General features: G+C 38.2%; 1 protein-coding gene across 2 annotated transcripts in view; it reads right to left on the bottom strand.

Moving 5' to 3' along the window:
* Window positions 1-10,081: 10,081 nt before the first annotated feature.
* ARHGEF9 (Cdc42 guanine nucleotide exchange factor 9) overlaps window positions 10,082-16,310 on the bottom strand; it is a 621,241-nt gene continuing 615,012 nt past the window's right edge. For both annotated transcript variants that reach the window (XM_082263895.1, XM_082263896.1), the window contains one exon: window positions 10,082-14,644. In XM_082263895.1, the coding sequence (XP_082120021.1) occupies window positions 14,457-14,644 (188 nt within the window). In that variant the 3' untranslated portion in view covers window positions 10,082-14,456. The remainder of the gene's footprint in view (window positions 14,645-16,310) is intronic.

The raw sequence follows: 16,310 nt of genomic DNA, 5'->3' as shown, positions 1-16,310 counted from the left end.
TACTACCCAATTTTCAGAAGAGTCAGAATCAAATGCTGGCCATACACGCACAGAATTTCGGCCGAAAATGGTTGTTTTAGGAAAGATCGTTCGAAAATCGGACCGTTAGTGAACACAAGTTTACCGACGATTTCGATTGTGTGCCCGGTTAATGTCGATGGATCCATAGCGAAAACTTTTATCGTTTCTGCGAAAGTTTTTACGTGTATGGTAAAATTTAAACGAATATAATATTCTGACTCATATTGTGCATGTTATCGAACGATCATTATGATCATGAAAACGATTATGTAAAAGATTTTATTCTGTAAGTTAGTGGCCAATTCGCCTTCGACCGACGAATAATCGTTCAGTCTGCAAACGGCCAAAATTCTGTGCGTGTATGGCCAGCATAAGTCAGGTTGAAATGATGTTTGTGTCCCTTACTGTTTGTTTTGGGAAAATCTCACAAGCAGGCACTTATAATGTGTTTCAATTGCTTAGACCTTCTCCCATACCTTGTCCTGTCTGCCACCGCTCAGATACACAAGATGTGAGGAAAAATCCAACTCTAAAAAAAAGCTGGAGTTGGACTTTAAAGCTGCCATTTGATTAGGCTGCCCCGGTATGAATACATTATCAGGTCTTTTTTTAGACAAGCCCACTAGGGTAAAACAAATTAAAATTAATATTTTGTTTGATGGAGGCAATTTATTCTATATGAAGTATATAAAGCCCTGTGGTCATGGAGGTGGCATGAAAAACTGTGGTCTTGGGGCATAGTGGCACAGTAACCCGTATTCATGGAGTTGGCATAGTAACCTGTGGCCATAGGGCATATCAATAAAACGCAATAATTATCAGTGTTCAGTTCCCTTTTCCTTACAACAATACAAGGCAATATACAAAATGATTGTAACATGTGCCAAAAATATAGGCAGGTTTAGGTTCCATTGTTTTTCCATAGCTCAGTTATCCAAGGATTTTTTCCTTTAAAACCATTTACTTGTCCAGAGTATTGTGACTGGAAGTTTGAAGTGAAAAGTTGTATATTAAATGTGAATTAAACGATTGCAGTAAACAACCAACAAAGTCAAAGAACTCATGCTAACCTATTACAATCCCTATTCCCGGAATCTTCACGTTACTGCAGGGTAAAGCAATTCGCAGAATCTTCAGCATCTGTTAAGGTCCACTTATTGGGCTGCCATGTTACTACTGTGTCCCTGAAACACATTACTGACATAGCGGCTGTAACCACAGCACTGAATTAAGGGACACAGGCATCCAACACACCTAAAAGTGTAATTTAAATAAATTCCCTGCACTGCTCAAACCTTTTCAGCTGACTCCAATGTAAAGAAAAGATGCTCTCACTCTTGTATCACCGACGCAATTTAAAATCAGGATACAAGCTAATAGTAATAACACTTTTCCTAAAATAAAAAGTAAAAAAACCTAAATTGTATCAAAGTACATCTTTACATACATCTAGAAAAGCACATGGCTGCACTAGATGGCGTGGATATTTAAACAAGGCTGTATATTTTTCTTCACTAATGGAGGAATTTTGAAGATTCACATTAGTGGATGTAATTAGGACATATTGTTTTGCACACTGAACTTTATTACATATTTATATTGGACTTGGGCAATATTCTTTTGTACACAGAACTTTAGTACATTTTTGGAGCTATCACTATTAGCACTATCAGTTTTAAACAAAATATGCATGTTTATGATGTGATTTTTTTATGAATATTTTTTTCTGATTGTGGCACTTTATCTATTTATTTAGTTATTGGGGGTTTGACACCACATATACATATATGAATGTGATTTGATTTTTACAATTTGATATTACTTAAGTTTATTTTTTTATTTTAGAAAAAAGCCCTACACTATTTGCTTAAACACCCAAAAGTGTGTCAGATGCTGAGCAGGTGGAGGGCGATTTATATGTAATTCCATACCAAATATCCTAAATCCATTTTATTGCAGAAAAAGCCCTATTGGAAAGGTTAGTGGCTTAAACAAATGAACATGTGTACATATTTAGTGCATGCATCATTATTACCCACACTGGAATAGTGGTTTAATTTAGGGATGAACGATACCATTTTTATTAAGAGTACGAGTACCAATACCAATTACCAATACCTATTGCTTAGGAAGAGTAGGTAGAGGGGTTGTGGGGGGTTAGGTGAGGCTGGGGTGAAGGCAGGGTGGGTGGGGGAGTTGGGGCGTGAGGACAGGGTGGGGGGGAGTAGGGGGTCAAGTGAGGGCAGGGTTGGGGTGAATAGGGGGGTAAGTGAGAGGACAGGGTGGGGAAGGAGTGGGGGGGGTAAGTGAGGGAAGGGTAGTTGGGATGCAGCTTCTTATGCAGGTGGATTCTCCTGGGATCCTGGGACCAACTGAGTACCGCTGATACACCTGGTCCTGTCCCTTCCTCCTGGGTAACTGGGGCTAGGGGAAATTCAGTGGGGGGGGGGGAGGGGGCGGAGGTAGAGCAGGCAGGGATCCCAAAATTCTGTGTACTAGCGAGCTATTCCCCTGCTGTGCAGCTATTAAAAAAAAAAACTTCTCCAGGTCCTCTATGTTCAGTAGGTGTCAGGGGACAGAAAGCGGTCTATTTAACCACTTTTGGGTTTAATCCTCAGCAGCGCTCCCAGCCAGCCCCAGTGTACTGATATAGATGAGGCCAGCTTTCAATGTAATTGTTTGGAGCGCTGCTGCGGATTAATCTGCCTAAACCTAAAAGGGGCTAAATAGTCCGCTTTCTGTCCACCAGCACCCAATTAACATAGGGGACCCAGAGTTTTTTTTTAAGCTGTATAGCATTAGCATAGCTCATTGGTACACAGAATTTTGGAGTCCCTGTCCGCTCTACCTCCAGCCCCTCCACTGAGTTTGCAGAGGCAGGCCAGGACAGGAGGGCTGGATGCTGGTGTGGTATGATCAGTGGGGGTGGAGATGAGGCAGAAGTGACAGCTGGCGGGAGAGGAGGAGGAGAATCCCGCTGACAACTGAAATGTCATTGGTTGTTAAGGATGTAGCGGCCCTGCTCCTTAACAACTAATAATTGCTGGCATTCTTTTTTTTACATTTCAGCTGTTAGCGGGGAAATCTCACTGACAGCTGAAAGAACCGAGCCAGAAGGTATCGGTTTTGGGTATCAGAGCAATTGCATGAGTACCGATACCCGTGCAAGATGTTGTTATTTTTGTTATTTTGAAGTCTCCTTGATGATATTTTTTTACTCTCCTAATATATAAGGTGCTGCGAATTGGACTTTTTTGTTTTTCTAGGATTTTTACAATTCTATGTAACCAACAGTGTACAGCGAGGCAGGTAACATCTGTATTTCCTGGGTCAACAAAGTAGCTCCCTGTACCACTTCCAGCCTTGGATAGTAAAATTAATATCTTTCCAATTATCAGGGTGGTGTTAAGGAAACAGTAAAGCTAAACCAGGATGCAGTTGAGTGATTTTCCAACTTGTACAATGTTTGAGATTTCATATGTCAAGCACAGTGATACCCCTGCTTCAAAGCATGACTCTACATTGGAAATCAGAAATTGGTAAACCCAACCCTTCTTCATCAGGCGAGGTCAGTAAAGGTGAAATATCCCTGGTTCCTAAGACACTGACAATTGCGATCTTAGCGATGTGACTTATCTTTGGTGAATTATTATTAAATGACATTGTCATACCAAACATTTGGTTCAGTCTAGACCATGGCTACCTGCACTGTGTGTAGATGACAGGTTCTCCTTTTATTCACACATTGCACACATAGTATTTCCTCCAGCAGCACAAATGACGATTGTTATGTCACCTGAGAAGGATTTCCAACCTTCACCCACAGGCCAGATAGATACGTGACAGACAATATTTCTAATCGTCTTGAGGTACATAACAGATGAACAACAGTTTATTTTGTACAAAACAGATGCCTGGGCATTGAAGCTGGGCTATTAGTGACATTAAAAAAAAAACATTTTAGGATGCACATATTCTTTGTATAGCAGTAAGATCCAACACGTTTAATTTCTTTTTTGTTTACATAAATAAAATATTTAAAAATACTTTAAAAATGCCTTTTCCATTTTTTTTATTTCTCCATAAATATTTTTTTTTCTCATAAGGCTCAGTGTTTTCTGACACTTTTTTTTTTTTTTTTTTAGTTTTCCTTTACATAAAACTTTTACACTTGTTTGACAGTGCCAAACCCTTTATAACAGAATTGATGAGACAAAACATTTGGAAACAGTAGCTAAATGACAGGCCTCTTTGTTCTGACTTGAATTAAACCCGAGAAGTAAAGTCAAGGATTTTTTTGGCTTAGAACAAGAAGTGCAGACCAACTTTTTTTTCCTGTGTACGGGAAAAAAAAAAAGTCACAATGATATAGATCCATGTACATTTCCACCTGTGTTTTGTTTTGCGCAATGAAACAAAAAGTAAACTCAAGTGTGGTATCATGCAGAACTTATTGTAGCTACGAGAGATTATAATAAGTTCCCTGAAATGTAGCTGCAAATAATATAAACAAGCATTAATAAACAGAGACATGTAAAAAGATAAAAACAATGAGAAACACAAGTACAAGATTCAATAGTACAGAGGATGTAGCTGAAATAAAACTCTTTTTTGTGTTATATTATATGTAAGCATTATATTTACAAAAGGGTGCTTATATCTGCAATGGTTTGCAACAAAACATGAGTTGGGAGTTTTTTTTATATACAAGAGCCATTCATCAAAAGGTGCAACCATTCTTACAAAAATAAGCTTTGCTCCATTGCAGGCTCTATTTTATACACATACTCTGCTTTACCTCTCTCACATTCAGTTAGAAAGATATGGTCTGTGCTGCCTACTTGAGGGTATGGACAGTGAAGCTTGAAGGAGACTTTTTAAATGTGGGCCACACAAAACACAAAATGGCTGACATGGTTATCAATTACACACCTGGTTGCCTGTATGGTATAAAGATTTAGCTGATGTATATTTTTTTTACTTCAGAAGCTTTATGTGTGTTGTCTTTAAGCCCTGTACACACGCACAGATTGTTGGCCGACCGATCGGCCGTCTTTTGTCCAGTGTTGTTTGTTGGTTGAAATGTGCTCTAGACTTGCACTGGACTTTTGTTGGCCAACAAAAACCAACTTTAGAAGTGATGTCATGTGATTTTTCATGGTTGACTTTCCGTGTGTTTTCTCTTCTCTGAGCATGCCCAGTCTTGCTCATCTGATTTTTGTCTGCCGAAATCTGTACTGACTGAGGAACAATCGGCCGTTCTGTTGTTGGCCAACAAAAATTTTATAGCATGCACACCAGATTTTTTTCGGCCGAAAAGTCGCAGTTGGTTGTCGGAAGCATCATATTAACAAGCCTACAATCTGCCGATCGGACGTTGGCCGATAATTTACGGCCAACAATCTGTGCGTGTGTACGGGGCTTAATACTAAAATGGTTTTAGAAAGTGTAGATTGCCTTGACCTTAACATTCTCCCTGCCCTCTTTGAAGGCCATCTGTCAATATCTCGAGCAAGGCTTTGCTACACCAGTAGATGGGACTGAGAGAGAGATTGTTCTTTCGCTGTTAGGAAAGCTGGTAAATAAGTGATTTGTGGTAGCCATTGAGCATCCCCAGCAAATCAGAGGAGAGGAGAGATGCATCTAGAAGGCTTTGGCACTGGTAGAATAAGTCTTTGGATGGAATAAAGACCATGCAATGATGAGGCAGCGACAGGTGAGTAGAGTCCACACAGGAAGTTCTCATGGCACACAGATGAATAAAGTGTTTTCATTTACTTGTGCAGGATTTACTTTATACTTTTCACTAAGTAATTTTCACTTACTTTTCAATAAGTAAGTTATGCTGCAATGCTATTATACCCACCACCTATATGCCTCTTCAACATCAGCACTATCATTTATACACACTAAATACCTACCTATACAATCCTAGGTACATTTACTGGCTGATGTAAAAGTAAAAAGTCTACCATTCACCCACAAATAGTGAGGGAAGTCCTTTTGTGGCACAGAGACCTATAACCTTTGTATAGAGGGACTGCTAGTGTCAAAGGATGATCATGACAAGTCAACATGCTAAAACTCTGTATCCCAAAAAGATTCAGAACCCAATAAAAGTATATTCTATAACCTTGGCAACCCAAAGCACCACCTTTAGGTAGCACCTCTGGAAAAAGCCAACATTCATAGAAAATGACTACTTTGCTGTGGCATGAAGTGTAAATAATTGTATTGATAAAGGACAGTATTCTAGGGTGCAATAATGCTAGGGTACAATAGATTGTTATTCAGAAGAAATGGAAGGGTCCATGTATCCTGGAGCCTGTTAAACGCTAGTTCGATCAACAGCTGCAAGATTGCTAAAAGGGATCTCAATGCAGATATGCCTCATATATAAGACCTGAATTATTGAAGTCAGACACAAAAATGCAGTATAGGACTTCTGAAAGTTACATAATGTATAATCTAAGTGTGGTTCTTGTTCTGTACATCATATGAAAGGATCACGTGAAGTGAATAGCTGACCAGTCCAAAAGAACTGCACAGAATTTCTGCAGTCTTCACTAATTCTATACAAGAGGACACGTTAACATGCGCTAACATGCTACTGTCATAAATGTTACAACAGGAACTGTTCGCACTAATGTCTTCAATTTCCTGTAAAAGGAATTGATTTTCTATTGTATTGTTTTGCTTAATATCAACCTGCCTGTATGAAAAGCTTTTTTAAACCAACCTCACATTGTGAACATAGGCATCACCAGAAGCTACTGGTCTCTCCTGTGGTCTCCATGAGCCCCCATTCTTTAAAAAAAAAAAAAAAAATTGTCCTTTATTAGATGTTGAGGCACATATCCATCATATCCCTTAAGATAGTAAAGGTCATGCACTGGCTCATCTCTCACTTAGAGAAAAGTTGGCAATTACATACTGCCCTTGCCTCAAGATTAAGGTCTTTCGGGACACATTTTAGAAAGCCAGTGGTATGTACTGGCACATGATACTACTACTCTATAAGGCCATTTCTTAGGGTGTGTTAATATATATATATATATATATATATATTTTTTTTTTAACAATGCCAGATATGCGTTAAATACCCAACTTGTGCAACGGTTGACTGAACAAGTTGCAGGATATCTTCATAATAGCTCTAAATATCTGCTGCCTCATGAGAAGTTTTGAAACTATAAGTAACATGATCCTTTTCCAGCCAGAAAATGTAGCTCTACAGCCACAGGTTACCATCGTCTGTTCTATCGGTATTTAGGACTCACACAGAGTTTAACAATAATAGTATCCGTGACTAACAAGTCAGTGAACTCAGAAGCAAATGGAGGGGTCATTCAGTGGTTTACTAGTGATAATGTGAACTAACAGTTAAAAATAGCACCAAGTTTGGATAAACACCCTGCTTCCTTATCATGCTGTACAATAATATTATTTAAACCTGGTGCAGTATTCGGTATCTTTAATGCAATTAAAATGAGCTTTTCGTCAAGAATTCTCAAGGGATCATTTAAAAGTACAAATAATCCAAATGTAGCTTAGTACTAGGAGGTTCAACCCCCAGCATTTCCCTGTATCAGTAATATGTGGCACAACACTGTTTTGGCACACTGAAACAATGGCTTCTCTGCATTTATATAAATAGGTTAGACATAAGTAGGTACAATTTTATACAGTATGGCACAGATCTATGACTTATTGAATATAAAGGCTACTGTACACTAATGGCGGAGCATCCTGACTCTAAAAGGAGATGTTTTTGTAGCAGCAAATAGGGTGAAGCACTGCAGTGACGCAGATCCTTGGAGATTGCTTAAACAATGCACTACTATCCTGGATAGTTTAAACACTTAACCTTTGGAATGATTGCTTAGGACAAGATGCACTACACTCCAGCAAAGCAAAAATGTAATAGTCCTCTGTCACTATACAAACAGATTGCACATTTCATTAAGATGTTTGTAATGGGCAAAATTGGGGCCATCCTGAGACATTTTATGGAGACAGTTTTGTACATGCGGGTATTGCAATTTATCCACAAAAACATGTTGCAGTTTGTTTATTGTCTAAAGTAAAGAAATAAGACTTAGAGAATAAAGATTTTTACTAAAGGTTGGTAAAATGGGCAGAACATAACAGCCCAACCTTTTCAGAAACAATTTTACATGATTACCAGGGATATAATATAGGTAGGAAAAAGGCTGGATAGTCAAGTTCATATACAATGGATATAAAAAGTCTACACACCCCTGGTAAAATGTTAGGTTTCTGTGATGTAAAAAAAAAAAAAAATGAGACAAGGATAAATCATTTCAGAACTTGTTCCACCTTTAATGTGACCTAAAAACTGTACCACTCATTTAAAAAACAAACTGAAATCTTTTAGGGGGGGTAGAAAAAATAAAAAACTTAATGTGGTTGCATAAGTGTGCACACCCTGTAGCATGTAGCTGTGTTCAGAATTAAGCAATCACATTCAAACGCATGTTAAATAGGAGTCAGTACACACCTGCCATCATTTAAAGTGCCTTTGATTAACCCCAAAGTTAAGCTGACATTTTCTTAGTTGCATCCTACAGCAAAAGCTATGGTCCGCAGAGAGCTTCCAAAGCATAAGAGGGATTTCATTGTTAAAAGGTATCAGTCAGGAGAAGGGTACAAAAGAATTTCCAAGGCATTAGATATACCATGGAACACAGTGAAGACAGTCATCATCAAGTGGAGAAAATATGGCACAACAGTTAAATTACCAAGAACTTGATGTAGCTTCAAAATTGATGAATAAACAAGAAGAAAACTGGTCGGGGAGGCTGCCAAGGGGTCTACAGCAGCATTAAATGAGCTGCAGGAATACCTGGCAAGTACCGGCTATGTGGCACATGTGACAACAATATCCTATATTCTTAATATGTCTGGGCTATGACCAAGACCTGAAGTCTCCCAAAAGCATGTGGAAAAAATGTGTTCTGGTCTGATGAAACCAAGGTTGAAATTTTTGGCCATAATTCCAAAAGATATGTTTGGCGCAAAAACAACACTGCGCATTACCAAAAGAACACCATACCCACAGTAAAGCATGGTGGTGGCAGCATCATGCTTTGGGGCTGCTTTTCTTCAGCTAGAACAGGGGCCTTAGTCAAGGTAGAGGGAATTATGAGCAGTTCCAAATACCAATCAATATTGGCACAAAACCTTCAGGCTTCTGCTAGAAAGCTGAACATGAAGATGAACTTCATCTTTCAGCATGACAACGACCTAAAGCATATACATCCAAATCAAGGAATGGCTTCACCAGAAAAAGATTAAAGTTTTGGAATGGCCCAGCCAGACCCCAAGAGGGCTGTGCACAGGAGATTCCCTCGCAATCTGACTGCTTTGGAGTGTTTTTGCAAAGAAGAGTGGGCAAATATTGTCAAGTGAAGATGTGCCATGCTGATAGCCTCATACCCAAAAAGACTGAGAGCTGTAATAAAATTAAAAAGTGATTCAATAAAGTATTAGTTTAAGGGTGTGCACACCTATGCAACCAAATATTTTTAGCTTTTTCTTTTTACTTGCCTTCACCTAAAAGGTTTCAGTTTGTTGTCTAACTGAGTAATACAGTTTATAGGTCACATTAAAGGTAGAAAAAGTTCTGAAATGATTTATCTTTGTCTCCTTTATTTACATCACAGGAACCTGACATTTTAACAGGGGTGTGTAGACTTTTTATATCCATTGTACCGGTCTTCCATCACTACCAGCAAATCAGTAGTAAAATACTCGAAAGACATAAACATTGGCAAGTTGGCACTCATCTGTGTCTCACAATTTGTAATAGTCCAAGGTAGGCAAATATGTTACTGCTATAATGTGTGAGGTCTTCACAAAAAATGTTGTTACCAATTATTCATTTATAAGCGTCAGATGAAAGAAACCTAACTGAACTTATTTACATTCTCTTCTCCAATTTTGAACGGAAAAATCCAACATTCTTAGAACACGGGTTCTTGCATGTCTCCCCTTGTAACATAAGCCCGAAGGAGAAGGATCCATAGCAGAGAAGTGAAATAAAAAGACCAAGCACCAGCATGCAAAATCCTTACAAGCCTCCTTACAGAGTACAGTAGAGAACATAGTTCATTTAGGTATAGGAGGTCAATCTCTACTGCAAAACAGCATCACGTTCTGGCACTCCTCTTTGTCTGTGCTTATGAAATGTATGATCATGAGTAGCTATGTAACTTCTGCCCAAAGCAGTAAAGGATTTTACACACTTGTGCTAGTCCTCTTCCTTTAATTCTTTGCCATAGTGTTTCACTCTAAGCATTGTATTACTTTATAGAAGCACACCTCTAGATAACTTTCAGTAGCACTATCCACAATAGATAAAGCTGAATACAGTACTTTTTGAAGTGAATCCATCTTCCCCGTGCTCAAAGGCAAACTAGAGAAACCTGCTGAGCTGATCACATTTTGCAGCTCATTGAATAAAACAAATTATATAAACCTAAATTAAGAACATGTTATTAAATTAAAGGAATTTTTATGCCCCGAACAACCCCATTACAACATCTACTTCTATTCATTTCTTAAATCTTTTGTTTTTAGTTTTGGATAGAGTGACCGAGGGTTAGAACCTCAGGTCAGGTTTGAATAGTATTGTGTGTCCCCACTGGGGAGATTTTTGCTAACTTCCTGACCTGGCAGTCAGAAGAACAGGAAATATCTCTAGGAAAATAGAGATAGCAACAACAACTATTTTATTCTAGGAGAGCAGGGAAAGGTTAGAACCTTTTTTCTGGCTTTTATTACTGTCCATGTTTTTCTGCTCTGGTAACCCCTGTTCCCATAATTAATTTTTTTTCTGGGTTTACTGACATAGGAAATGAGCATATTCTCACTAGTGTTATCGCAAACAGCAATAAAACCCCAAGAGAGGTTGTAACTCTTTCCAAACTAAAAAAAAAAAAAAAAATACTTTTGGTTGTAGTTATGCTTTAATGCATAAATCAAGCAGAAAAAAAAAAAAAAACGTTATAGCTGTGACCTTTTTCATATTCTAGATTTAGCAATATTTAAATGGCCAATTTTCAAACTGGAGAAAAAATAAATAAATAAATATAACAGATTAACACCCCTGTATAATCTAAGTATAACATTTGATTTAGAACGGGTCCTAAAATGTAAAACGTGTGTATACATACACGTACTCTGAATCCAACACCAGACAGAGAAACCCAAGGAGGTAGAAAGTCCAGATATGCATATTTCCATGAAAGCTGGGTGGTGCTACCAGGAAGGTGCATTCATTCTTACAGCACACTAGAACAGCTCAACCTGTTAACATCCGTTTACAAAAAGATTTACTGATCTTATTGCGCAATCAAGTTTTAAAGGCTTTACATAGCTTCCAGGTATTAAGAAGTAGGGCATAAACATAAACTTTGTACATAAAGAGAGGCACAGTTTCAAGAAGAATTGCACATGGCCTATAATTTTATTTTATCGCAATGAATGCAGGCTCGGCACTGCAACCTTCATGCTCTCAATTTCAACAGTTTCAACAGATGTTGAATTGGATTTTGATTCAGTATATAGTGGATATACCGCAATGTAAAATTGACAAGGATTAAAAAATAAACACTTTTTTTTTTTTAATTAGTTGTGCTATATCTGGACAAAAAAGCATTTTTTGTTATTCCCTGAATAAGGAATATGATAAAAGCTTACCACTGCAGTTTTTAAATGTAAATACTACAGTGTAGTTCCCTCTGTTGGCTATAGCCACATTACATTCATTGTTCATTCTGTTCATATGATTGTCACAAGTTCATTGGGTGTAATACGCCAATGAGTAGATATCAGTGCACCTATTGTGTGTGTTCCTAATCCTATACACTGAAATCGCTTACAGTAAGTTACATATTACATTGATCTCCTCAATCCAGAAAACCTCTTTTTTTTTTTAGGTAATAGGATGCAGCTTGTAGACATGCAGCTCGTGCCATAAGAAGTTTTACCATCTCTCAGTCTCTACACGAGACATAAACAGGATTCAGAATTGATATGTCATGTATTTAAATCATGTGAACAAAATCCAATGGACTTATTTAGTAAGGCAGTGCAAGGAGCAATGCTGATGTTTAAAGTGCAGTAACCCACTGCAACCAATCACATTTACCTTATTTCCATACCTGATTGTTTGTACGTTTTTATGGGTTATTGCCCTTTTATGTTGCTCCTTACGTTGTCAAATAAACTCACAAGTATGTATTTATGATAATGGTAAAAATATCACACAAAGTTGTTAGCTACAAAGAGTGCCATCATTTTAACTAATAGTAAGAGTGGATGCACCTTCATATCTTGTGAGTTAAGCTTCTGATTCCTGCTGGTGGTCCATAATCTGCTAGTCCCAAGGCACCTGACACAGTATCATTCAGCACAGTGAGAGGTGGGTACAGCTGGCAGTAGTGTGCTAGCAGACTAGACTCAATCATCAAAGTGTGGTATATGAAGTGTAGCAGAACGATGGGCGAATGTAAAAAACAGCTAGACTCTACAAACAAAATGATGGGAGCACCTTGGGAAAGCAACGTGAGAGATGAAACAAAGGCAACTGTTTAATAAGCTCTGACACTGTCTTCCTCTTTACTCTGGGGGAAAGCAGACCCATTTAAATGAATGAGCCTACACCGTCTGCAGCATGGAAAGAGGCACTACACTGAATACTAAATATGAGAGAAAGCAGAAAAAGAATGGTGCAGAGGGATTATACAAAAGGAGACCTAAAGTGTTCATATATTTACACTTAAATAATGTAGTTACCAATGAAGGAAGAATGTGAGATGGGTAGAAGGAATGGTTCTTAAATAAAAGGAACAGAGGTTAAAGGGCAGGGAACATGAAATAGCTAAAAGTACTTGTAAATGGCAATGTACAAGGAAACCCAATGACTTTCTATTATATGCAAAGAGAATATGTAATACTTTTCACAACATTTTTAAACCTCAAGCCAGCACCAGGACTGTAAGCAGTTTTTTTAAGTAAGCTGCTGCCCTTTAGGCTAAAGTGCTCTGCTGAGCATATGTGAAGCCTTAGGGATTTTACACCATAGACATTATTGCCATTTGGACAAGGAAGTATAGCACTAACCACTGCCTCTCCCAAGCAAGCATGGCTTCAGGCAGAAATGAGGATGCAGCATTGAATGATCACCAAATGTGTAAGGATATCAAGCATCTGATCTTTCTCATTTCACATTTTCTTTTAGTTACAAAGCTCACAGTGACCCCAAATAAAAATAACAGTGACTGGCAGCAAAAAAATAAAAGTTGCTGCCAATTTCTTCACTCAGACAACTGAAGTGACAGCATTCACTAACCAAAAAAAGACAAAACAATAAAACCCATACTCTTTGGGAAGAACAGGAAATAAATATCACCATGTGATAAAAGTGTAACAAGCCATGTTTTATCCTTATCCGAGAACATATACGGAATAGTTAAAGCAATAGAGGGACTGCACAGTAGCTAGCAGACTCACTGGGAACTACAAAGCTCTGCTACAGCTACAACAGTGGAGAATCACCAGGTAAGCAAGAAGCTCATTTTCTACTTTTCCTGCTTCTTCATACCCTGTGAACAAACAGAGATTCAAACAATAAGAGTATTTAATAATGCACAACTAGCGTAGGGTGCTGTCCCTCTGTTCCATTTCCAATACTGTTCATCTAGGTTAACACATCTTTTACCTAGCCTATGCATTCTATAAGCTCCCCCTGTCATTTTTTGTGCAGCAGTGCTTAGTTGAGAATGTGACAACTTTCAAAATGGTTGCTTCTTGAGGAATGAATGCAAATGAGGCATGGGCAAACCTTCCAGCACCAGGGGGACTAGCAGCTCTTTGGCAGTCCCACTGGATCTGCAGGCACGGGAATGTATGTTGATGGATATTATGAAATTAAAGTAGCTTGTAGGTTTTGTTTGAATGCTTTCCTTTAACCATTGTGTTTCCCTCCTGAATCAGAGAGAATGTTCTTTTAAACAAAATGTGCAATTTCCACTGGAAACCAGGCGACTCAGAAACGTGAGTGGTCACTAACATGGAAAGCGAGGAAGGTCCCAGAGTCTGAGAAGAGAAACGGTAAAAGTCTTCTGATTGTGAATGAAACTCTACAGAGAGAGTTAATGGTTCATGAAGCTTTTCAAAGCAGAGCAGTTCCTGATGTCCGATGGAGGAAATAAAATGAAATATTTTAAGGAGTAAAAAGTTTTTTGTTTTTAGTTAGTTTTCTTGGGTTTTATTTTTTTTTTTGGTCCTTTCATAGAATAATTGCAACAGTGCTTCTCCGAAAAAAGGTCCATCTATAAATATAATTTCTTTTTTTCTAATTTTAATACTCCTTTCTCAATATATATTTATATATTTAAATTTCTGTATTATTTTTTGAAAGGCGTCAACCTGCTGAAGTTTTGCCAGAACGGGGATTGACTTCTTCTAGGTTCAGTGAACTCAAAAACTTGTGGTTGTGAAATGCCATCGGTCACCATATACTGTCCTTGGATGGCTCCTGGCTCCTGAGGCGGCGGATATGCTGGAGGTACTGAGCGAGGGCAGCTGACACCAGCTGGAAGAAAAAGACATAGTCAGACATTGCACATTTTTAGAAAGAAGCAAAAGCTGTAAATATGCTATAAACACATGCAAAATAAAGACTATTAACGTAAGCTATTGACGTATAACTTTAACACCAAACTTCAGAAAAATTCGTTTTTCTTTTTTGAGTTTTGGATAGAAAGAATGCCTGCCTTTTATTTCTGCTTTTATTTCTGCTCATGTGCTCTTTGAAAACAATTCCCCTTGCTTCTTATTGTGTTTGCTACCTGCATCCTAACCTGAAACTTGAGGGGAAATCCCTCCAATAGGGGAACGCAGAGCAATACAAAAAAAAATGTAAATAAAAAAAAAAACCCTAACCTAACAGGGCTAGATTTAGTTCTTTATCTAGGGGCTGATAGGAAGATAGGAAGGCTTTTGTTTCATAATAATTTTCATTTTTTTTCCTTCTATTATCAAATAATTAAGTTTATTTTTTAGGACATTTGTAGCTTGCAATGTAGTTAAAGTTTAAAATATAAGGGTTGTATACCTGCAGATACCTGATTTAGAATATTTCCTGTAATTAAATCCAAAACTTTGTTTTACCTTGGCCAGAGTAGGGAATGGTTAAAACTAGGGATGCACCGAAATTTCGGCCGCCGATATTTTCGGCCGAAAATGCTACTATTTCATTTCGGCCGATAGGGGGTTAAAAAAGCCGAAAATGTATGGCCGCTGATCTGTGAAAGAAGTGAGTCATTGACTTCCCTGTCCGCCGCGATCCGATGCGGTGCCTTCATTGTGATTTACAGCTTGTCGTCCCAGGGGAGAGGGACCCAGAATGCACAGTGACAAGTGTAGGAGGATCTCATTCTCCTCCACGCCGATTGCTGCAACGCTCCACCCACCTCCTCCCTTCAGTGTCTTCACGTGGTGTTTGTTGTGGAGGAAGGTAATGTTATGTGCTGTGCTGTGCTGTAAAAAAAAAACTGTTTCTCCCCCTTTCTCCTGCATAAATGTCAGTAGTAGAATGGATTCACAGCCTAGTGCAGTGCTCACCCCCTTCTAATTGCAGTGCGCGAGTTAATAAAGTTAACCCCTTAGATCAAAAAACTAAGAATCTGTGCTTAGGATAACAAATAAAGAAATTAAGAAATATATATGTATAAAGAGATAATAGAGAGATTGGCTGCAGCCCACTTCAAGATATAATCTTGGGAGGGGTTTTATAATAGATATATAAAGAGAAGAGGAAGTGATTGGGGCTGCCGGTGTATATGTAGGATTCAATGTGAATATTCTCTATCAGCGTAGTGTGTAAACTGAGAAGGGAAAAAAATACAGATGTGTGTGTATATACAGTGGGTACGGAAAGTATTCAGACCCCCTTACATTTTTCACTCTTTGTTATATTGCAGCCATTTGCTAAAATCATTTAAGTTCATTCTTCTTCCTCATGAATGTACACATAGCACCCCATACTGACAGAAAAACACAGAATTGTTGACATTGTTGCAGATTTATTAAAAAAGAAAAACTGAAATATCACATGGTCCTAAGTATTCAGACCCTTTGCTGTGACACTCATATATTTAACTCAGGTGCTTTCCATTTCTTCTGATCATCCTTGAGATGGTTCTACACCTTCATTTGAGTCCAGCTGTGTTTGGTTATATAAGACCTTCCAGATCACA

Source organism: Pelophylax lessonae (assembly GCF_965119305.1).
Source record: "Pelophylax lessonae genome assembly, chromosome: 7".
Lineage (NCBI taxonomy): Eukaryota > Metazoa > Chordata > Amphibia > Anura > Ranidae > Pelophylax > Pelophylax lessonae.
Note: the sequence above shows the minus strand (reverse complement) of the source record. Positions and strands in the feature narration are given on the sequence as shown.